Below are 23,050 nucleotides of genomic sequence, written 5' to 3'. Positions count from 1 at the left end.
ACATCATTATTTGTATGTGTTGGAAAGAAAAACAAAATCTACACCCTTTCCTGCCCCCCATCACTCACTGGAAGCTCATAGAAACAAGAGTTAAATCCGTAGGGATAATAAGCTACCAGAAGAAGTTTACCGTGCTAGATACTGGAGGGAGTACTGGGAAATAGAGGAAGGAGGGTTGAAGATCCTGGGTGTGAACAAGGCGAGAGCCAGAGAAGAGTTTGAGATAAGAGAGGGCCCTGGAAAGATACATGCAATCGTTCCCAAGATAGGGATTTGCAGGAAAAATTTAAGAAAGTGCAATAATCCTCTTTTTTATCCCTTGGATTAAGGTTTTTGTAAGAAGGAAGGAAAGTGATACAAAGAAGGAGAAGCATAAGGAGTTGAAGGAGGATGGCAGCCTCCCTAGCTCACACATGAGATGATGCTAAGACCACAGTTTCAGAACTGGAAGTAAACAAAAGCATCCCCAGGAATTCTGAAAACTTAAGAAGGGCCCAGACTTTCCTCTGAATATAAGATGAGGTTCAAGCCTTTATATTCAGATATTGAAGAATAATGACATGATAAGAAATATACGGGTGATAGATGTTATAAACTATGGGAGTATAAACACATTTTCAATTGCCTTAACATCATAACATCTAATACAAAATAATGTTAAGTCCAAAACAGGAAATCCTAAAATTATGTACTAATACCCATAATGATAAACTTATTTAAAATATGAATCAATTATGATGGAAAAATATGCTAATCCTTCTTCAAGTCTGTGCTCTAAATTGAACAAATTAAAAATATGCAACAAATTTGTCTAATAGGCATGAATTAATATAATTTTTTGAATTATTCAAATGATATGATCAATATTATTATGTCATATGTTCCAAACCAAAGAGAATTCTGAGTAGTAAGTTTGGTTAATTTAGCTCCCACATTTATGGGACATTATTATATGATGAAAATTTTATTTTGAATAAATCATATGCTTTACACTAAAATTACTATGGCAAAACAGCTGTATCACTGAATAAAGGATATGATTTCAATACCACAACAAAAAACTCTGCAAAATATTCTAAATATAAACTTTTTAAAAAATGTGTAAGTCATTGTTATGGGCTGAATTGTGTTCCCCTAAAATTCTTCTGTGAAGTCCTAGCCCCTAGTACCTCTGAATGTGCCTGTACTTGGAGAAAGTTTCTTTAAAGAGATAATTAAGGCAAAATGAGATCATATTGGTGGTCCAAAATGACTGATATTCTTTCAAGAAGAGGAAATTAGTAAACAGAGGAAAGACCATGTGAAGACAGAGGGAGAAGACAGCTAACGACAAATCAGGGACAAAGGCCTCAGAAGATACAATCCTTTTGACACCTTGATCTCAGTCTTCCAGCCTCCAGAACTGTGAGCAAATAGATTTCTGCTGGTTAAGTCACTTGGTTTGTGATATCTTGTTATGACGGGCACTGAGGTGGACACTTCTGCCTTTTGAAATAAAGCAGGACACACAGGCCCTTTAAAATATAGGACAAGTAAACTCATTAAGTTAAAGGCCACATGTTCATATCTCAGTAGTGTATATATGTATATAAAGCAAATGCATATAAAGCATATGTATATAAAGCAAAAAAGGTCCATCTTGCATATCTCAATAGCCCTGCCAGAGCATTAAACAAATAGAAAATTAGCTTGAAAGCAGGCTGAAAGGTTAAAAGGGGCAGTCTGAAGCATTCTTGGTGCAGTAATCAACTATTTCAATAAAATGATACACAAATTTGGTAAATAAAGTGGATAATGCCAACTACTCTTTTAGATAATATGTATTTTTTTAAAGGTAGAAAAATATTTGTAGAGACCTTTCAAATGTAATTTTGATAGAGTGTCCAGGTTCAGCTTCAATCACCCACTCACAATTCAAAGAGTCTTTATAGTATCCTGGCCATCCTGGTGAGAGAATCAATCCACTGGGAGCTGAGAAATGGCCACCACACGGAGCTGAGAAAATGAAATCAGAGAACCAGTGAGAACAGAAGCTTTAGAACAAATTGCAGAGATTATTATTAGTTCCAAGTGTAATTTTTTAAAAAGAACCTCTGCATGTACTTTAAAAATGCTCTTTAGTAACATTTTGAAAGTAAAACTAGATCCAGTCCTATTACTGAATGATTATTTTCCTTAGAAAAAGTAACTGAAACAGCATGTCTATATCCTCTGCATGTCAGATAAACGGATAATCCTCAAGTGTCCTGATGATGTGCCTTAAATACATTCTTGTGTCTCCGTCATTTTCACATTCAAGGCTTGAAAACAATGTAAATTGTTAGCTTTAATGTCTCTCTCTCTCTCTTTCGTTTTCTGACACATTATCAAACACTGCTCATTGATGCTACACACTGTCTAAAACTAATCATCCTTGTTCCAGAATCCCTACCACAATTTGGGCCTCCACTGATTGAGCCTCTTCCCTGATTTCCCATCCTCTGATTTCTCTCTTGCTTTAGTCCAGCCATCAGAATAATCTCTTTCAAATTACAATTTCATTATACCATTCCCTTCCCTAGACATCTACTTTGATCCCTTTTCCTTTACATTAGCTTCAAATCCTCAGTTTATCATTTCAAGTATATAATTTTCTGCTTTTCTCTAAATTTACAGACAATTGAAATCATAATGATAATATTGTAATTCCAGTAGGTCCTGATTAGGTATTTTGGTATAAACACCTCATTCTGGAGATGAAGAAACCAAATCCAGAGAAGAGGTACTCCCCAAAGTTTATAAGACTTATTAAGGTCTGAGAATTTTTGAGGTCCTTTTTTTTGTAAAAAAATGACTTGAAAATACTTCTATTCTCCATGCGATAGCCAGAGTATTTTTTTTTTTTTCAATTGCAAATCTGACCACACACTTCAATGGCTGCTTTCTGTGGTGACCCAGTAAGGCCATGAATGAACTAGTTTACGGTCTAGCCTAGACTCTGAACTTCTTGACTTGACTCTGCAGCCCAGGTATCAAGCCTGCCTGTACCTTCAGGAAGTATACACAGAAAATATAAATAAAGCAAAGAGTATTGGAATTACTGAAAATTATCCAGGAAGGGGAAGAAAAAAAAAAGATTAAATGTATACTGTATTAGCTTCTCAATATATTAGAGACTATCCCCAATAACTGTGTTATAGTTTTATTTTATCTAAATCACTCCATTTAAACTTTATCTCATGTGTTATATTTGTGTTGTTTACTTGTTTCTTTCTGTTTTATCTTGCAAAATTTCTAAAGGCCATTGCTCCAGACCCCATTTTTACTTGTTTTTATTTTTAAAATAATTTGGTATAACCTATAAACGAAATAGGGAATATTTACAAATTGGCCTAGGAATCCAGCATTACTATAAATATCCATTAGAGAATATTTTCATGTTAAATTGCCAATATTTGTTATTTGCATGAAGAAAAAAAAAACCTTTCATATAAAATTAGATTTTCTTCCTTAGTAGAATTTAATTTTGTTTCCTAAAAAGCTTTCAAAGGAGACCATTTTCATGAGGATTATTTACTCTTCATTGTTACAATGACTCATAATTAGGTTTCCTGTTGGGTTATTATGTATTTCAAAAATAAAATTATGTGCATAATAGCCACTTAAATTACCATATTTTAAAAGACAGAGTAAAGTATCTTAGTGAGAGAAGGTCCTGGAAATATGGAGAATCGACAGAAATCCTTAATATGTCACAGACTCATTGTTTTAGGCAAGTATTTGTGCACTTCAGTCTAATCATCATTAAAAGAGGTAATCAGTCATAAAATTAACAATTGAGTAACAGGCCATAAAGGATTAAAAAGTAAAGTACTAAGTAAAGCCTTTTAGCTGGTCCCTCCATCTGAAGTGTGAGGGAGGCAGTTAGGAGTGGTCTTTAGAGCAGAGGAGTAACTTAAAAATGTGATTATTGTTTGTTCCCTGAAAGGATTTTCCTGAACTGTGACCCTACGCAAAGGTGAGTCTTCTAGTTAACTTATGACATATTCTGAAGCAGCTTCTTTCTCTTACATAAAGGGTTGAAACTCTTCACATTTATTATTCCAAAAGTATGGGAATAGACTCCATAAGAGAGTGTGAAACCTAAGATGCTCAGGGCAGGTCAGTCAGGAAAAGTCTTATGGTCACAGTGACTGGCAGACACAGGGCAAGGAGATGTGTGCATGGAGAAGCTATAGTGTAGCAACAGCAGCAAAGTATGGAGTGGACAAAATGCAAGAAAAAAATAAGAGGAGATCAAGTATGGAGAAAAGAGATGTAGAAATCTGCCCAAAGCAAAAGCAGTAAAAAATATAGGAAAGAAGAGAGAGAGACAGAGACAGAGCGCATGCTTTTGAACAAAGAACTACTAATAATATTAGTAACAAATATTTGAATTTGTAAAGCGAAACTTAACTGTAAAAGGAATAATAAATTAGCAGCCTAAACCTTACAACTTTGTCATATCAGTGTACAGCTTATATTAAACTAATAATTTTCTTTAAATAGATTCACTTATATTTTAACTTAAAGACTTTTTTAGACTTGCTCTTAGCAAAAATATCTATGAAATCACAGTTTTAATAGACTACTGATTTTTTCCCCAAAATGCTTATAAATAAATATGTAGCTATTGAAATGTAATAAGTGTTTACACATTTAACAACTAAAATAGATTGTGCACCTTCAGGTACAAAGGCAACACAGTTTAAGACACACTTCTGTAAAAGACAGTAACTATCCTTGCCTGAACAAAGAGAACTAGAATATCTATAAAGCAGAAAGGAGATCAAGACCATATAAGGTGTTTTCAAAGTTCCGTTCATTCCTTCATTCACTCACTCATTATTTACTCATTCATATTTCATTCATGGAGCAAATAATTGTGTGTTAGGTATGTGTTCTGTGTGGTTTTTGTACTACTTTTACCAGTTAACATTTATCGAATCTTTCCCATGTACCAGGAACTGTGTGAAAAGTCCCTTGGATTATCTTATAGAATGCTCAAAAAAAAAAAAAAAAAAAATCCAACTGCATTATAGATAAGAACATTGATATGTAGAGAATTTAAACAATTTGCTTATGTGGGACCAAAGCAGGCCACCCCAAGATTGGCCACATTGGAATTTTAATTATTTTAAATAAAGGTTACTGAAGAGACAACCTGGACAAAAAAGGTCACTTGGATCCTTCTTGGTCTACCTGAAAGCAGAAAATAAATCTCCCACATCAAAGATATCTTCCCTGTTCCAAGAGGTAAAGAGACATCCTATCACCAAAGATGAGAAATTTAGAGCTAAGAAGGCTGTGTAAATAAACCTTGTGACTTTTTTTTTTTTTTTTTTTACTAATTTACTACTGTGGTCCAAATTCTGTTTAGATTTCTTACCAATTGAAGCTCCTTAAGTTTTCTTTGTCCTGCCAATTCCTCAAAGATTCATTACCTCTTTGCATACGAAGCGTAGGAACTACCTGCCTTGCTCATTTTTTTAGGTTTCAATTTCATTATTGGTCCTCCTTGGGCATGTTAAACCTTTTTTTTTCCTCCTGTTAATCTGTTTCAAGTAAATACAATTCTTAGTTCAGTTGGGAGACTTTGATTAGTAGAGACAAAAGTTTCCTTTCCTTCACATATCAGCCAGAAAGGATTTGAACAGAAGCAATTTGGTTCTAGAAACTTCTTTCCAAATGCCATTAAGTAATCTTTTTCCTTTTCTTATAGTGCTCATGTGCAAGAGACAGAAACATAAAGTAATAATGTCATAAATTCTATTAAAAAGATATGTCCATGGGACAAGGAGTCTGGAAGAGGGCATGAGTTAAGGCTTCATGCAAACCTAATAGGTTTAGTGAAGACAAAGATGGATGGCTAGGGGGATAGAATGTCCAATCCAAAGATTTTTATTCTTGAATTTTGTTTATTTATTCATGAGAGAGAGACACAGAGAGAGGCAGAGACATAGGCAGAGGGAGAAGCAGGCTCCCTTCAGTGGAGCCTGCTGTGGGACTCGTCCCAGGACCCCAGGATCAAGTCCTGAACCAAAGGCAGACGCTCAACCACTGAGCCATCCAGATGTCTCCAACCCAAAGATTTTTAATTCAAATTTGAGATTCTAACAACCCCATTTTAAGTGCTTCTCCAATATTATTATTTTTATTTCTTCACATATTCCATTAATTCAATAAGTATTTGTTTAGTTCTGCTATATATGTAAGATACTCTGCTAGGTCCTGAAATTTATTTATTTATTTATTTTTTATTTATTTATGGTAGTCACACAGAGAGAGAGAGAGGCAGAGACACAGGCAGAGGGAGAAGCAGGCTCCATGCACCGGGAGCCCGACGTGGGATTCGATCCCGGGTCTCCAGGATCGCGCCCTGGGCCAAAGGCAGGCGCCAAACCGCTGCGCCACCCAGGGATCCCGGTCCTGAAATTTAAAAAACAAATCCATATGATATTTTCTCTGCCCTCAAGAGACAAGTATTCTACATGGATGTAGGTACTCCGATTTTCCAATAGGCACAGCTAACATGCAATGCATGCTTGAGCTGGGTAGGCAGTCTGGGAACACAGGGAAGAGACAGGTAACATCCTAAAGACCTTAGGAAAGAGTTCTTGAAGGTGATTTTGTCAGAAGTGAATTTAGATTTAGAAAAATGAGTAGAAGACAGGGGGAGTTGCAGTAAGAGCAGAGACAGGAAGTGAAAAATACTAATGTGTAGGAGGTAAAGTCAAGTAGTTCTTTGTTTCCAAAGTGTATAGTTTCTGGAGGAAAAAGGAGAGCACTTATGGTTTTATGCAGTGGTTATTGCTTTTGAAAACTTTTAAACCTTAGTAGGTACTCAGAGAACTTGTTAAAATGCAGATTTCCAGAATGCACCTCTAGTAGTTATAAGGTGGTATCTAGAAAGCTGTATTGTTTACAAGACCTTACCCCACCCTGACCTCATAGGTCATTCTGCTGCTGTTTGCCCATAGACCACCTGACAAAACCTAAGATGTGACTGGTCTGTGGCTTCATGATTCTACTGGATGATACCTCAGGAGCCTGAGATAAATAAGTGATTTGCATCTGTTAGTGTAATATAGATTGTTGCCTCTTACCCCAGCCCCCCCATTTTTAGCAATTAAAAACAGGACATACATGGTAAATGCAAGGTAGACATAGTTCATTTATCTACATTTATTTCTCTAAGATCTGAAGAAGGTCTGTTATAAATAATTTGCGTTGGAGTGCTGATTCATTTCTGTACTTTAAGTAGAACGGACAAATTCAAAATACCCAATATGTTTTAAGACCTGTATGAAAGAGTCAAAAGTGCTTCAGACTGTATTCAGATAAAATTCCCTTGAATAAAAAGGCTAAGGAATTTTAGTGTTCCACAGCAGGAGATGCTCTTTCATCTGAGAAGTGGCAGTTAGGTGCTCAGGGGGTAGTTGGGGATGGGAAGAGCTGGGTGTGATCTCAGGTGGTTGTCTAGAAGTGATTTTAAAAAGGGAGTACTCTAACATTTCATCCATTAGATAGCCTTTCTGTAGAGCTGTGCATGATAAAATCTAGATAGCATCTCAAGGATTACCAAACAATGATGGTTCCATCCCCAGTCCCTCCCCACTCCCCCTTTTAACTTGCTTTATAGATATAGGTGTGGTAAGTAATCACTGACTCTCTTTAACCTCTGCACTGGATGATATTTCAAAGAAAATTAGGAGATATATGTTGGGTCTGAAGCTAGGATAAAAAGAGGAAGCCAGACACACAAATTAAAAGGCCAGGGTTATAGAGAAATGATCATAGTTCTGCAGCTTCTTCCATTGCTATAACCCCTTGATCCCTTCTCCTGTATTCAGCTCTACAGAGAGTGGGAGCAAAACCCTGTCAATTGCTACTGCATCACTTTCTCTACAGTAGTCCTCTAGGAGAATGGAATTTAAAACTATGTAAACATGTAATTAAAAGTGGAGTTTATTTTTAGATGTACACATATTCTCTCAATGAGAACCACAAATAAATTCTGATCTATGTATCAGACTGTTACTCTAATTGCTCTTTCAAAAAAACTCCCTCCAAAGAGAATGCCATGTCTGTGAATGAGAAGGTTTTCCTATCCTTTGAAGCTAATTGAGTTCAAGAGAAAACTCCTTATTCTCAAAGGGAAAGTTTGTCAGGCATGTGGATCCAGTCTTGCCTTCAAACAGTTCTCCAGGGACTTTAGTCCCATCCTATTCACTCAAGGAATTTTCTCAGATATCCCCTTAGAGAGTAGGAAGGAGAATGAGCCATAGTTATGCAGGGAGTTCTCTGCTAAGGGTAAGGAAGTTCTTGCTTGAGTAAGCATTTTATGGTACATTCTGAAATTGATGTAACAAAACCAGAAATGGGATTCCTTCCTTCCTTCCTTCCTTCCTTCCTTCCTTCCTTCCTTCCTTCCTTCCTTCCTTCAATTGCCTTCAAATATGCACTGCTAAATCTCCACCTCCTTAAAAAATGTTGAGCAGGTCCTCTAACATTTTCATCACTTTCAATATTAAAAAAAAAAGTTGGTCCTGTCCAAAATAAAATTATCATCTTATCCTCTCCATGCATCCACCCAAGGTGTGTCTCTCAGCAATGGTCAGAGAGGCTTGGAGAATAGGGAGGAGGGCGCACTTGCTGATTCATTCATTCCTGCATTCACTTCAGCACTGAGAATAGTCTCCGCCTCATCTTATCTCCTTCCTCTTCCTTTTAGGTCCTTTTGCCTGTGGTGTGTTAGGGCTGGGATGGGACAGATTGTGCTGTCAGTCCTTTCTTGGCTGTTGCATCTCTCGTTACTTCTGACTGTTCCCTGATGCCTTCCATTGATCAGATATGGAAAATGTTTGTTTTCCATGAGAGTAAATGAGTCCTTTGGAAAGGGAAAGAGTGTGGAATGGTGGATTCTCACTCTAAAATTCCCTGATATAGAAGGTCATCCTTTTCCAGTCACCTCTTGCTCCCATCCCTGGCAGTGTACCCGATGATCTCAGGTGGTTGGGTTTCCTTCACTTGGTGGCCAAGCTCCTGGTGATATTCATTTTTGCACAGAAAATTCACATCACTAACTTGCCAAATTTTTTGACCTAGACAGCTTTCTTTCTTTTCAATCTGTCAGCTTTCACCAATTTTCTTCCTCTTGATCAATCAGCATGGAAGACAGATCAGCAAGTACTATACAGTATAATCAGATATCCACTTGGAATTCCTGCTCCTCTTTCTTCCTTCCTTCCTTCCTTGTCACACCAAAACTCTTGGAACAATTATTTAGATGTACACATATTCTCTCAATGAGGAAACTCTTCTCTATGAGAGATTCTTCTAAAGCTTTCCCGTCAACTTGGCTTGAAGAAAAAAGACTAGTACCCTCCTCCCTAGAGGGAGATAAATGAAAAACTGAACAACTTTGACTTCAACAGTTTCAGATAGATTGACATACATTGACAGATAGATAGATAGATAGATAGATAGATAGATAAATCAATCTAGATATTTATCTCCCTTACTTTGGGGTACCTGAGGTTATGACTGAGAAAGATGGATTAGAACATAATTAGCCATGAAGAGGGTATCTAGATTTCTATTATTATTATTATTATATATTACTATTTTATAGAGTGGGTATTGTGACTTTTTTCTCCTTATTTGGGTGTCTAAGTTGCTTATACCAAAGGTACAGGAAAATCTACCCTTATATCTTATTTGTCAGACATTTTGCTCCTAATGTTTTTCTTGTCAGTTGGGGAGGCTACAATGATAATATTATTAAATATTATGAGACACCACCAGGAAGGGGTAATTTTTGTTTCAGTTAGTTTTAACTTGGTGTCTTAATTAAATCAACAGCTTTGAGCCAATAGCATTCATCTGACTCTTCCAATGTATTTCATTAAATGTAATCCTCTTTATCTATAAAGCAGTCCAATGAATGTATTATATCTTAATTATATTCAAGAACATGACCATGTAATCCAGAAGGCCAATATTCTATTTCCATTTTTGTTGAAAGGATTGCTTTAGATCAAAGAGGACATTGCTAGCTAGAGTGCAGAGAGCAGGGGTGATAAAAGCCAGGTAAAAATGAGGAGAGATGCAGATAGTGAGCATGCATTAGAACCTTTCTGAGTCCCAGGGGAGAAATGACTTATGAAGAAATTAATCAATGGGCACAGATGAATTGGACAACAAATCATTTCTACAGAACTGAATAGGGACAAGGGCAGAAGTAGCAGGACCACTTAGGAGAGTGTTGCACTAATTTGGGCAGGAGATGATGATTGCTGGGACCAGTATGTCAACAGTGGAGGAAGTAAGAACTAGATGAGCTTTGAATATATTTCAAAGGTAGAGCTAACAGATTTTTCTGATGGATTGTATATGGTTGTAGGAGAAGAAAGGAGTCAGAAATTGTTCCAAGAGTTTTGGTGTGAATTACTGAAAGAAAGGAGTGCTATTAATGATGATGGTGAAACTCTGTGACAGTAGCAGGTTTGGAATGACAGAGGGAGATAGATCAGTTTTGGACAGATTAAATTTGAGATGCCTATTAAACATCTATGTGGATATGTTGAGTAGGAAGTTGAATATACGAGTCTGGACTTCAGGGTGAAGAACTAGGCTGGTGATGTAAATTTGAAAGACATCAGCACATAGATATTATTTAATGTTAGAGACTGGATGACAGTTACCCAGAGAGAGGATGGATAGAGTGAAGATATTCAAGACCTACCTTGGAACCTACAGAGATCATTGAAATGAGGAGATAACAGGAAGAGAGTCTAAAATGAGCCTGAGTAGTGCAATTAATAAAGTGAAATTTAATAAAATGTATAATTTTTAGACTGTGTAACTTATTTTCCATGAACAAATGATTATAACTTTAAAGTATTAAGAAATATTTGACTTTAAAAAGTAAATGGTAGGTACTTCAGGCTTTATAACAAAATATTGAATACATTGTAGTCCAACTCTCATTTTTGGCCTGTAAATAAATCCTTCTCATCTTTCAGTCTACATAGTTGAATTCAGTAGCTTTAAGAAAGTGACATTCACCAATGAATAATAAATTCTCATACCCAGGAGCAGTTTCCTTCTATGACTGCACCAAAGATTGGAGACTTAATTTATGTCCAACTGTCTTGCTTTCTAAAACAGAAAACTCTAGATAACTTAGCACTCACTTCTTGACACCTAGAAAGAGAACTTTCTTGTTTTATTATGAGTCTCATGGCATGGTATCTTTTTCAAGTTCTTTTGGAATTCATTCGCTGGTTTATTACTGGCAAATACTGAAGCAGGCATTCATAAAGTAGAAATGCAACCGAGAGATTAGCTTGAAAAGACATGTCAAAAACTTGATCTTTCTCCTTTTTCATTGTTTTAAACTAATGCATGATTCCTTATAATGAGGTAGAGAACTGTATTTACCAACCTTCCAAGGAGATAAAATCTCAACTGAAACTATTAGAATGGGATATACTACTCTTTCCTGGGGACAGAGCACAGTGGAATGAGTAGGTCTTGTATTAGTCTAAGGGTTAAATGTGGAAAAGAGGGGCTACATATATGTAAGCAAGGGCATGGGGCTGAGGCAAGAAAAATAGGAAGGTAGAGCACAGCTTAGTGATGATAGGACTGTGTGTGTAAGCATGTGAGAGAGAGATGATGATGATGATGATTATGATGATGACGATGATGATGGAGATGATGATTTTTACATTTAACCATGGGAGGGTGGGGGATGGGGGAAGAAATAGGGGGAGATATGGCTTAGGAAGATATTCAGGAAGTTTTCTATTTACTGTACTATATAAAATGTTCATATCTTAACTCTTAAAGAAAACAAAGCAAACATCTCTGTTATTTATTAATACTTCTTGAATAACTTGGACAGTGCCCAAGTCCACCTGAATCAGATCATACCACATAATTGAGCCATATCAGCAGCTAAATTATTAGAAAAAAATGAGTGCCAAATGGTGAAAAAGAATCAGACATGTGCAGAATACCAAAGCAAAGGCAAAAGGACAATATAGACACTACTCTGGATTGAAATGACAATCTGGGGAGAATGCTCTGTTCACAGAATAGGATGCTTCAGCCTAGACTCTAGGTGCTAGAGGATTGCAGTTGAACAATGTTACACAAATTCACAAATAGAAGGAACTTAAAACATTTTTTTTCATGATATAACTATCTGGAAAGTAGTTCTTAGGTAAGTCCAAAGGATGCCCAATTTCTTAACTGGAGTTAAGAAACACTGGAGTGCTTTCTCAAAATGGAGAGGTTGATGTATAACTTCTGACCTGCTCCATTGGCCTGGCACAGTCCCCAAGTGATTGATTGCTACTGTTGGATTTCAAATTAAAGTGACCTTAGTAATCACTAGTTCAAGTCATCTTCCTCTTGGAAAATGCCCTTTTCTAGTGTGCATGAAGGAATTGTGATGGCTAATGGGAACACTGTCATCAGTGTCAATGATGTCATTTTTGTATTATTTATTATTGTTATTATTGATGTTAAAAAAGAGAAATGTTTATTTGTAACCATGTCTCTAAAAAAAGTGAGAAATCACATCTCTCCCTAGGAGGGCAGCTTGTTCTATTTAGCCCATCTAATTTGCTTCTGTTATTGCTTTGCTCCTGTAAGCATTTGAGGTTATGACTCCTGATCTATAGCAATGGGCATTAGCTACTATTTGTGGACACAGATCCATCTAAACCTCCATCTAATGGCAGTCAGCCTCACCACCCTGGAGGATACGAATATCCAGATGATTCTGAGCTGAGTGCAAATGCTGGAATGGCATTTTCTGCATATGTGTTAACCTCTTAATAAATGGTTAAAAGCAAGACATCCACTGGGCAAAGGTATGAACAGATGGGAGGATCAGAAGCGCCTGTAACTGGTTCACATTACAATGGACTTATAGCCAATTGACCAAATGACCACACACATAAACCGTATTACAAAGGGATCCATGAATCTAATGATGCTCAGATCATTTGAGGTATAGACAATAAGGCAGGGTTGTCTCAGCACTTTGGAGCTGGGCGGTCAGAATATGGTGGTCAGAGACCAGTGAGTTTCCCAAAGCCCAGTAAAGAAACCTCTCTGACACAAATATTGTACCTTGAGTTTTGCCTTCTGTAAAGCAATATATGCAGAATGCTCACAAGGAACATTCCAGAAACTAGAAATGCTCTGGGATATTACCGAGAAAAAGATTCTAGGATTTGAGGGTTAGGGATGACTCCAGTTTGCATCGCTTGGTACTGTGAAGGAAATCTATCTATACATTATACCCTTGAGAAAATTAAAGGAAAGCAACATCTTACCCATATTTCAGAAGATACATTCATACATCAAGGTAAAGAGAGAAATTGATCCAAACACAATAATTCTGTGTTCCTTTCTCCCCTTTTCCAAATTTTCAAGCACCTACGCTGGTCAAAAGGACGTTGAGGGAAACGGCGATCCTCACAATGCCCTCAGAGACCCTTGAGAGAAATTCTGATCGTATTAGGAAAAAGAAAAAGGGTGTGGAGAGAAGAAAATCCAAGGGAAAATATTCTAAAAAGAAAATTGCACTTCCTGAGGGTTGTATTTTGTGAGGAGGCTCACAGGTGCCCAACAGGGGTTTGGGCTGTGCAGAAAAAGAAATGAATGTGAGGCCAGAGGGGTTCTGAGGGGACCACAGGGCAAAAGAGGGAGAATGTTTATGCAGCTGTTATGAGTGAAAACTGGTGGAGACAGAGGAAGAGGATTTTTGAGTCAGTGGGAGCTGGGAAGCTTTCATGGTACATCATGAAAATCTCTCTGTCAACCCATTAAGGTAGACCTATGATAACCATCTACACTATTCGTGGCTGTAGGATATATCTTTGAAGGAGACACCATGCAGAGACTGGCCCTAGATACAGCCAGTTATATTCAGGCAACAGTTTAAGGGTAAGTGAAGAAGTCATTGATTGTCACACTGAGTTTGTGGAATTCAAAGTGAATGATTTCAATGCTGATTACAGGAATTCATGTATTTTGTTTTCCATTAGTGAAACTGAAAGATTCCAAGGCTTTTGAATGCCTCTAATCATTCTTCCTCGTGAGAAGATTTGATCCACCCACTCTAGAGAAAGAGGTTCAAATTTTCACAAAGATAACTTAAGTCTATCCTTAGTTAATGCATCAGTGGTGAACTTCGGGTCAGTAAATGAAATGTGTAACCCACTTCTGTCCAACAATTGCATTTAAGCTACCTGAAATGAATCCAAGTTCAGCTGTGGGATCATAGAACTGTATCAAATTATGATCTCATTTCTCTCTTTCTGCTCACCAACCCTTATTCAAGGACTATGATTGATCAAACATTTCCTTTCACTTTTTTTCAAAGATTTCCTACAGTGTTAGGGTTGAAGATTGGTTGATGCAGGTTGATTACTAATTTGCCAATATGCCTAAATTTCTAGACAATTGCTGTAGATTAGTTGGGCGGGTGTGTGTGTGGAGAGAGAAGGCAATCTTTAAAGAGGTTAGGGCTTTGTGTTGTGTTATGAAAACATTTTATCCTGACTCCCTTGCTTTATAAATCCTGATGGAAACAAGCAACTTCCTACTTTCTAATATTAACACACAACAATCCATACATACAAGCAACTTTTAACAATACATTTAATTTTGGATATTTTGTATTAACAGACTAGAATATAAATAGTTATCTGTTTTAATCAGAACATACACATGTACGTATTTCATCCATATAAAATATTTAATGTGATGATAAAGAACATTTTAGCTAAAACATCAAGCCTATATTGAAGGCCTATATTGAACAGTGCCCTAAAAGATAAATTACAACAAATAATAAGCAAGACTTCTCTGTCAAAATATGGAAGGTGTAAAGGACAAAGAAGACAGGCAGAGAGGACTCCCAGACATAGTTCTTTGAGTCAGTGGGAGAGACTGTATAGCAAGTTGGGGAATAGTGGAGGGAGAGGGGGTGATTAAATTTTTTTTTTTTTTTTTAAATTTATTTATGATAGTCACACACAGAGAGAGAGAGAGAGAAAGGCAGAGACATAGGCAGAGGGAGAAGCAGGCTCCATACACAGGGAGCCCGATGTGGGATTCGATCCTGGGTCTCCAGGATCGCGCCCTGGGCCAAAGGCAGGCGCTAAACCGCTGTGCCACCCAGGGATCCCGAGGGGGTGATTAAAAACAGATCAACAACAATTAAAGCATAAACACATTAGGAAAGAAAAAGAATAAGCTTTCCTCAGCTAGTCTCAGGCTTTTGTTGTTAACATCTAAGTAGAACTGAGGCAGAACTAAAACTAAAGGAAATCTTTACAAACCTTAATTAGAGTCTCGGAAATTAAACCAGCCAGAGTGAACTATACAGGGGTCGACAGCAGCCTAGTTTATTGGGTGGAAACTGCCTGGCAACATGGCCTGGGATATGACCTGGGATATGGCTGGTGACCTGACAAGTGCCACAGTAAAATCACTTCCAGCCCACTCTGATTCCGCCTTCCCTGTCCCCAACCTCCTTCTCCTCCTCCTCTTCCTCCTCCTTCTGTTCTTCCTCTTCTTTCTTCTTTCTTCCTCTTCTTCTTCTTCTTCTTCTTCTTCTTCTTCTTCTTCTTCTTCTTCTTCTTCTTCTTCTTCTTCTTTTCTTCTTCCTCTTTTCCAACCTCATTCTTAGTCATGTTCCCACTTTGGGGTTAGATCCAGAAATTGGCAGGTGAGCCAAATGTATGTAACTTCACTCAAACACCCAGAAAATAATACTCTTTTCCTTTGGAAACTTCACAAAGCTCTCTGGAGGATGCCTCAAGAGCCTATTGGCCTGTGCCTAATTAGAGTTTGGAATATTCATTTCACTCATTTTTAAAAGTTAAAAGCCATTCATTTTTCACAGTGAAAAACTTGCTAAAATTGCTCTCAAATTAAGCAGTGATTCATAAAATGATTTGTTGAGGTCAAACTCATTATTTTTACCTTCTCATTCAGCTAGGAAATAAGCAGCCTCTAAGCCAACACCCAAGTTAGGCAGCGGAAGATCCAAACAGCCTCAACAACTCCCTGGAGGTGGTCTCTGTGTCTGTTCACTGAACTGTATACAACAACCAGGGCAGAGGAGGGAGAGGCTCAGATCATGTCACTTCTGAGCTGAAGTGGCTTCCTGCTGGCCACCAGATAATTTTAATCCATTTAGCATTGTTTACAAAGCATGCCATGCTCTGCACCCCACTGGTTAGTCATCAACCCCTGACCCTCTATCCTCCACTCCAGTTCATTCCTTTTGTCTGAAACAAAATTTCTCCCATCTACTTTTCCTTCAAATACTAATGTAGGCTTTTCAGAATGATTCTCCAAATTTGAGTTAGGAACTACGATTAAAGGAATGAATGAGCTCAGGGACAAAGTATAATGGGGAAAAAAATGAACACTACTTTCCATTTTTCTTTCTTTCTTTCTTTCTTTCTTTCTTTCTTTCTTTCTTTCTTTCTTTCTTCTTTCTTTTTTTTATTTCAGCCCTTTATAATGCAACTCCATTATGTTATGTCTTTATATATATATATATATATATATATATATATATATATATATATATATATATAATAGTGCAGTCTTAACCATTGCCAGGGTAGCCTCTTACAAAGCCCATAACATCTGAGGTTTGGAAAAGAACAGTGGAGTCATCTGGTTCAGCCCCCTGATAATACAAATGAGAAAGTGATTAGAAGAGGAAGGAGGTGCTAGTTGAAGAGCTACCAGGAAAACATAATTGCATGGTCTGGGTTAGTTCATCATGAGACATTATGAAAATGTTTACCTCAATATAGGGTGGCATTTATAGGTAATGGCTGTATTAGTAAATGAAGTTTGTAATATTTCTGAAAATTATATATTAAATATTCTCAAGTTATCAGCTAGAAATAGAAAGAAAACGGCAAAAAAGCTTTCATTGTCAGTTTGGACACAGGTGAGAAGAAAAATTGGGCAAGTAAGAAAATAAAGAAACTCCTCAAAAAGCATCACCTAATCATTACATGATGATCTGTTAAAAGGTGTTTCATGGCTCTGGTTCATCTATCTATTCCTTAGTAAAACTTCTTCTATATCTTTTTAAATAAAATAGATATGTAATCTCAGGTACTGGAGTAGAAGGAGAAAAGTAGAATTCAGAATGGTAATTCTTATTGTGATAATTCTAAATTGAAGCTTCATACCTCATATAAACATTACTATAGATTCTGAATTGGTACACTATACATGATATATTTTTAGTAGGATCATTCTTTCTTTTTACCAATATAATTTGTGACTTTATATGAGTGTATGTATTTAAGGATATAAACTTTCAAACATTGCTTACACACACACAACAACACATACACACATTACATACGTGCATAAATTGCCCTGAACTTCCTTGACTACAACTTATAGAGCAAATCAAAATTGAAAAAGAAAACGTGTTTAGCAAACTTTGCCCTCAAAAATTACACATTTAAAAAAAAAATTACACATTTTAAATAATGGCTGCTTTAGCATACATTGATTTATTGTTATTTCTTTATAGCAATTATTCATTGTTGACATTTTTAAAAAGATCTATTTATTTATTTATTTGAGAGAGAGAGAGAGAGAACGCGAGTGCTACAGGGAGGGACACAGAGACAGAATCTCAGGCAAACCCATCTCCTCCCCATACACACACAAATACACTGAGCACAGAGCCTGCCATGGGGCTTGATCTCAAAAACCTGAAATTATAACCTGAGCCAAAACTAGGAGTCAGCTGCTTAACCTACTGAGCCGCCTAGGTTCCCCATTGTTAAGACATTTTTAAAAATTAAGTATTTATACTGTGAATAGTTAAAATACCATGAAAAAAGGATGACTAGAGTATAAAGTATACTAAACCATAACTCTATAATTAAAAAGAGAATTTGTACATACAGCCAAAATTTACCATATCTTAATGTATATCTTTTAATAAGAGCTCTTTTTTTTTAAAGGGGACTTCTAGAAAAAAAAAGGGGGGGGACTTCTAAGAAAGTTTCTAAAAAATTAATTTTAACATGAAACACTAACTGTAATTTAACTACATATGTCTTATGTACAATATTAAATAATATTTTAAGATAAAGATTATAACAGTCCTGCTAAACAATGCATTCCCTGTGATGGTTTCTAGGGCACAATGATGATGGGGTTATAATTTTCACTGGCCATTGCACTTACCTCCACATCTTGGAATGGGTCCACTCCACATTACTTTTCCATCCATAAGGATACATGTAATTGTTTCTGTTCCCTGGGTTTTAATAAATCCTTCTTCACAAATAACCGAAATTGAACTTCCTAATTGAAAGTTGTCTCCAAACCGCCGTGCATTGATTGGTATTCCAGGATCAGGACATTCATTATGTCCAAATGCTTGAGAAGAGCAAACAAAAATATACAAACAATCAGTATGAGAGGGATTCTTATATATTTGGGATGAGAAAAACTGATTTTAAATAAGATTATATTTATTTCTAGAAAAACTTTTATTTAAAAAATTGATGGTTCTCCATTAACACGATATATTTGTCTATGATGTAAATAAGTGTGATTGTTTTAAAATAGTGTAATTATTTTTAAAGTATTAATTATATAAAATAGAATTGCTTCTGCTCATTTCTGGAGAGCATTAGACTTAAGCTATGTAAAAATTTCCAGTGTAAACTGATTAGAATTCTAATTATTCTAAGTACAAAGCAGGTTGACCACATCTCATTGCAAACTTTTATTGTGATTCACTCATTGGAATGGAGAGACAGTCTTGTGAGGTTATAGTGAAAGGTTCCAATCTGGTATGAAAGTCTTAACATTTTTTTATAATTTTCCATTAGTCATCTATTTTCTGCTATGTAGGAAAGGGAAAGGGAGCTAACTCTTGCAATTACCATGTTTCAGACAGTGATAGGAGATTTGGAAATGTTATAATCTCATTTAACATTTAGAGCTCTAAAGAGTAATGTGAGATTCAGAGAAAGATAAGTAGCTTGCCTCCGGTCATAGAGATAGGATTGAAATGTATCCTTCAGTCTGGCTTCTCATTTTTATTCAACAACATATTGTATCTTGGGTTTTTTGTTTCAGGTCTCAAGAGAATGTGAATTCTTGAGTTCAGGGTAATTTTCTTATTTTATTTTGTGTCTTCTATGATATATTTAGCTTAGCCTTAGCAAGTAGCAGAAGTGCAGGGACAATGTGCTTATTTGAATCTCTCAAGATTATAGATTACATGCACCCTCCAAATTTCTCTCTTTACTCATCTGGATCAACAAATATGCACCATAAATGTGTAAATAAGCATGATATAAACGGAAAAACATTTAAAAATAGCAAAGTCTAAATGTGCAAAACATAGTTTATAGAGTTATTTACAATTATATTCATGCTGCTAAAGTACATCAAGTTATTTGAAATTTTCTCACTAATCATCATTTTCATATTGTTCATAAATTATATAACTTTTATTATTCATTCTCTTCATTTTTAAGTTAAGCAATACAGAAGAATATTAAGGTAACTTCTAATATACCTAAAAATATACTTGTAGGTATACTTTTTTCTACTTATTGTTTGTTGTTGTGTTAAAAAATGAAAAACCTCAATTGATTAAAACTTGTTGTTCCTATATATAATGTCTGATAGGTATTTATTTAGGAAAAATAAAATTTCAGTAGAAAACATTAGTAAGAATTTGCATAAAATAGATTAAATTATTTACTAGAGAAACAGATCAAGACACAAAGAATCTATTTCCGTAATACCCTGAAGATACCAGAAACATTAAAGTTAAAAATAATATGCATTTAAGACAAAATAAAAATAATAAATAGATAAGTGCATATATATATCTTTATCATATATATATCTTTCATTTTATGTGAAATATTTTTAAGAGGACTTTCAGATAAAGCAACTATTTTATACAGCAGTCTGTGTGACACATGTCACAGATAATTTAACTTTAATAATGTGCAATTACATGTTGACAACTTCACCACCAGTGACACTTTGAAAAGGCAATAACTCCTTTTTGTTACTAATTGCCAAAGTTCAGCATTGAATGGCGGGGGTGGAGGTGAGGGATGCCATTCTCTTTTCTTTAAAGAGCAGGAAACTATAATCCTATTGTTATATGACACAAATATTAACTCATCAAGTTGGTCAATACCTGACAGAGTGTGGTAGCTTCAGGGAAAAAAAACAAGAAAAATCACTAGTATTCTATAGCTTTAGGAAACGTTTGCAAACAGAGGCACTATATGTAAGTGTGTTAACGTACTAAGATATTTTCTCCTTTATGTGATTCATATTTTTACTATATTTATACCATTTTTTCAGAAAAATACAGAGAATATGAGTGATAGACAAGAGTTCAATAACCTCAAAAAAATCTCAAAGCAACATAATAAACACAAGTAAATAAGATGTTAAGGTAATAGTTCAAAAGGTAACTAAACAATGACAGTTAATTCTTATTTAACATTTACTAGGTATCATACACTCTATGCTAAATTATTTACATGCATCATCTAATTTATTCCTTACAGAAACCTAAAATGGTTTTACTGATATGAATAATGAGGCTCATTTATTAAACCTAAAAATGGAGCAAAGCCAAGATTTGAAGTTGCATAGTTTCAGCGCAGAGATGACACTCTTAATCTCTAAAGTACTTTCCCCCATGATGACTTTGCAAAGTCAGCTCAGTGGTCTGCTGTCCCTAAGCTAATGATTGCCTGCTCTGTAATGTTTCAGCCTTGTGAATTTTGTCTTTGGAATTATAATTCTGTGTTGTCATTATTTGTTTAAGGTCCTCCATTTGTTTATGAATATTTTGTTTTGTTTTGTTTTTTAAGATTTTATTTTTAAGTAACCTTTACTTTCAACATGGGTCTTGAAACTGCAACCTTGAGTCGCATATCAGGTGCCCCGGTTTATGAATATTTTGAAAGAAAGATTTATTTCCTTTAAGTTTGCATACCAATAATGGGTCAAAGTATATGATATACGTTAGGTTTGAACTTATGCTTATAAGATTGAATAGAATAAACTAATGTATTGGCTGATATCATAATATTTGAAACATTTTTCCTTAATTTGAGTTCTCTCACAGAGAAATGACACAAGAGGGAATAAAATATGGTTGGAAATTGCGAACTGAATGACTATCCCTAGCAATATTTTATATATATATAGGACTTGTTCAAGCTTCCTTTTCTGTGGAGGAGAGCTGATTTACATGATTCCTTTCTAGCTTTATTTTGTAGAAATACATTATATAGAAAAAATAAACTTACTGTTATAAGTGATGTTAAAGCCACGTCCTGACATTGAGTGGTCTGCCTGAAATTCCAATCGCAGTATATGACTATTACTAGTAAGATGGGAAGGCACCTCAGCCCCAGTAAAGGTTCCAAGAATTGGGGAGTCTGGAGAGTCACCATCTTTAACGGCAAGGAAATCAAACTGGGATTCCAGATCAAAGTCATTAAAAGAAAGATGAATCCGGCTCCCTGGATCAGAGATTATTGTCCAGATGCAGTTTAAATTATTTCCATATCCTTCTGGGTAATCAGGAGACAGCACTGTTCCCATTGGTGCAGTAAAATTAGACAGGCAAGGAACTGTTAAAATAAGATTATAAAATACAGTAAATGTTCAAAAGTAATATTATACCTTATTTTGCCAAATCCTTATTATGCTTTAACCTTATTTACTTACTATACTTATCTTTATTATACCTTTATATCCTTTATATACTTATTATTTCTTTATTCTTATTTTGCCATGACTATGATAATCAATTAGCAGTTTGAAAAAAATAATATTAAACAATGTAAATTATAAAACAGTAAAAATGTTACCATTTTCACATATTAGGAAAGGCAACTGTTACTTTGCATGACTGTATGCTTAAATATGCACAAAATATCATGGGAGTAATAAAGGCAATTTATTTAGACATTTATCATATTTGTATTAGAGTTCTACACAGTTTTGTTTCTGTGCTTAAGAAAGAACATAGGTGAAACATTTAGAGATTTCCATATAAAGCTATAATGCTCATGAAATGATTGAAGACAAAAAATATTATTTGGATATTAACAAACAGGTATGTTTGTTTTTTTTGTTTTTTTTTTTTTTAACAAACAGGTATGTTGTAGCACAGATGAAACCTGGGGTGAGGGTGGTAACTAGGCGAGCTTCATTCCTACCATGGCCATGGGATGCTCTCATATTTTAAAACACAGATAAGGAGAAAAATTAGCTTTTGTACCAATCACCACTAGTTGTTAACACTGGACAAACTTTCACACCTTAGTTAGATGAAGTCTCTTCCTGCCCCTGGTCCACCCATCCCAGTTTTCTTCTAATTTTTAAAACATCTGGGCTAAATGATCACACAGAACATTTAAGAAGTAGAAAAAGGGTAAAGAACAGAAAAGTAAATGGTCTTATTAAAAAGAGGAAATCATAGTTAAAATAATGATGTATTTTCTTCCAGTGGCTTTCATTACATAATTTTCATTCATATAATTCATATAATTTTGCACCAAATTTAATTTACAAAGGGTATGAACTTTAAGCCTGAAAATATTTTGCTAAATTTCTTTCTAGTAAAGTTGTATTAACTTATTCAGAGCTATAAGGATATATTAGGGAGTATAATACCTCTACCAGCATAAAGTATTATAATCATTTGACCTTCCTTATTTGATAATAAAAATGACATATTATTAATCTGCCCTTCTTTGCTACTTGTAAAGTTGAAGATTTCTCCATTTTCTCTCGTTTTGGAATTTACAGGCTCATGAACTCTGATCACTTAAAATTATGAATGCTTAGTTCAATATTATGATTCACACAATATCCATACACTATTTTGTTAATAATTTTAGTATAAATAATTTGTTTTGAGTATTAAAAATAATCATTTCTTCTGATT

The 23,050-nt window shown here is 35.3% G+C and overlaps 1 protein-coding gene across 3 annotated transcripts in view; it reads right to left on the bottom strand.

Annotated features, from left to right (window-relative positions):
• Positions 1–23,050, bottom strand: part of CSMD3 (CUB and Sushi multiple domains 3) — a 1,188,176-nt gene that overhangs the window by 403,840 nt on the left and 761,286 nt on the right. For all 3 annotated transcript variants that reach the window (XM_041769740.1, XM_041769741.1, XM_041769742.1), the window contains 3 exons: positions 21,402–21,728; positions 18,286–18,480; positions 1,857–1,995 (listed from right to left, as the gene is read on the bottom strand). In XM_041769740.1, coding sequence (XP_041625674.1) covers positions 1,857–1,995; positions 18,286–18,480; positions 21,402–21,728 — 661 coding nt within the window. The remainder of the gene's footprint in view (positions 1–1,856; positions 1,996–18,285; positions 18,481–21,401; positions 21,729–23,050) is intronic.

This window comes from Vulpes lagopus, chromosome 9 (assembly GCF_018345385.1).
Source record: "Vulpes lagopus strain Blue_001 chromosome 9, ASM1834538v1, whole genome shotgun sequence".
Classification (NCBI taxonomy): domain Eukaryota; kingdom Metazoa; phylum Chordata; class Mammalia; order Carnivora; family Canidae; genus Vulpes; species Vulpes lagopus.
Note: the sequence above shows the minus strand (reverse complement) of the source record. Positions and strands in the feature narration are given on the sequence as shown.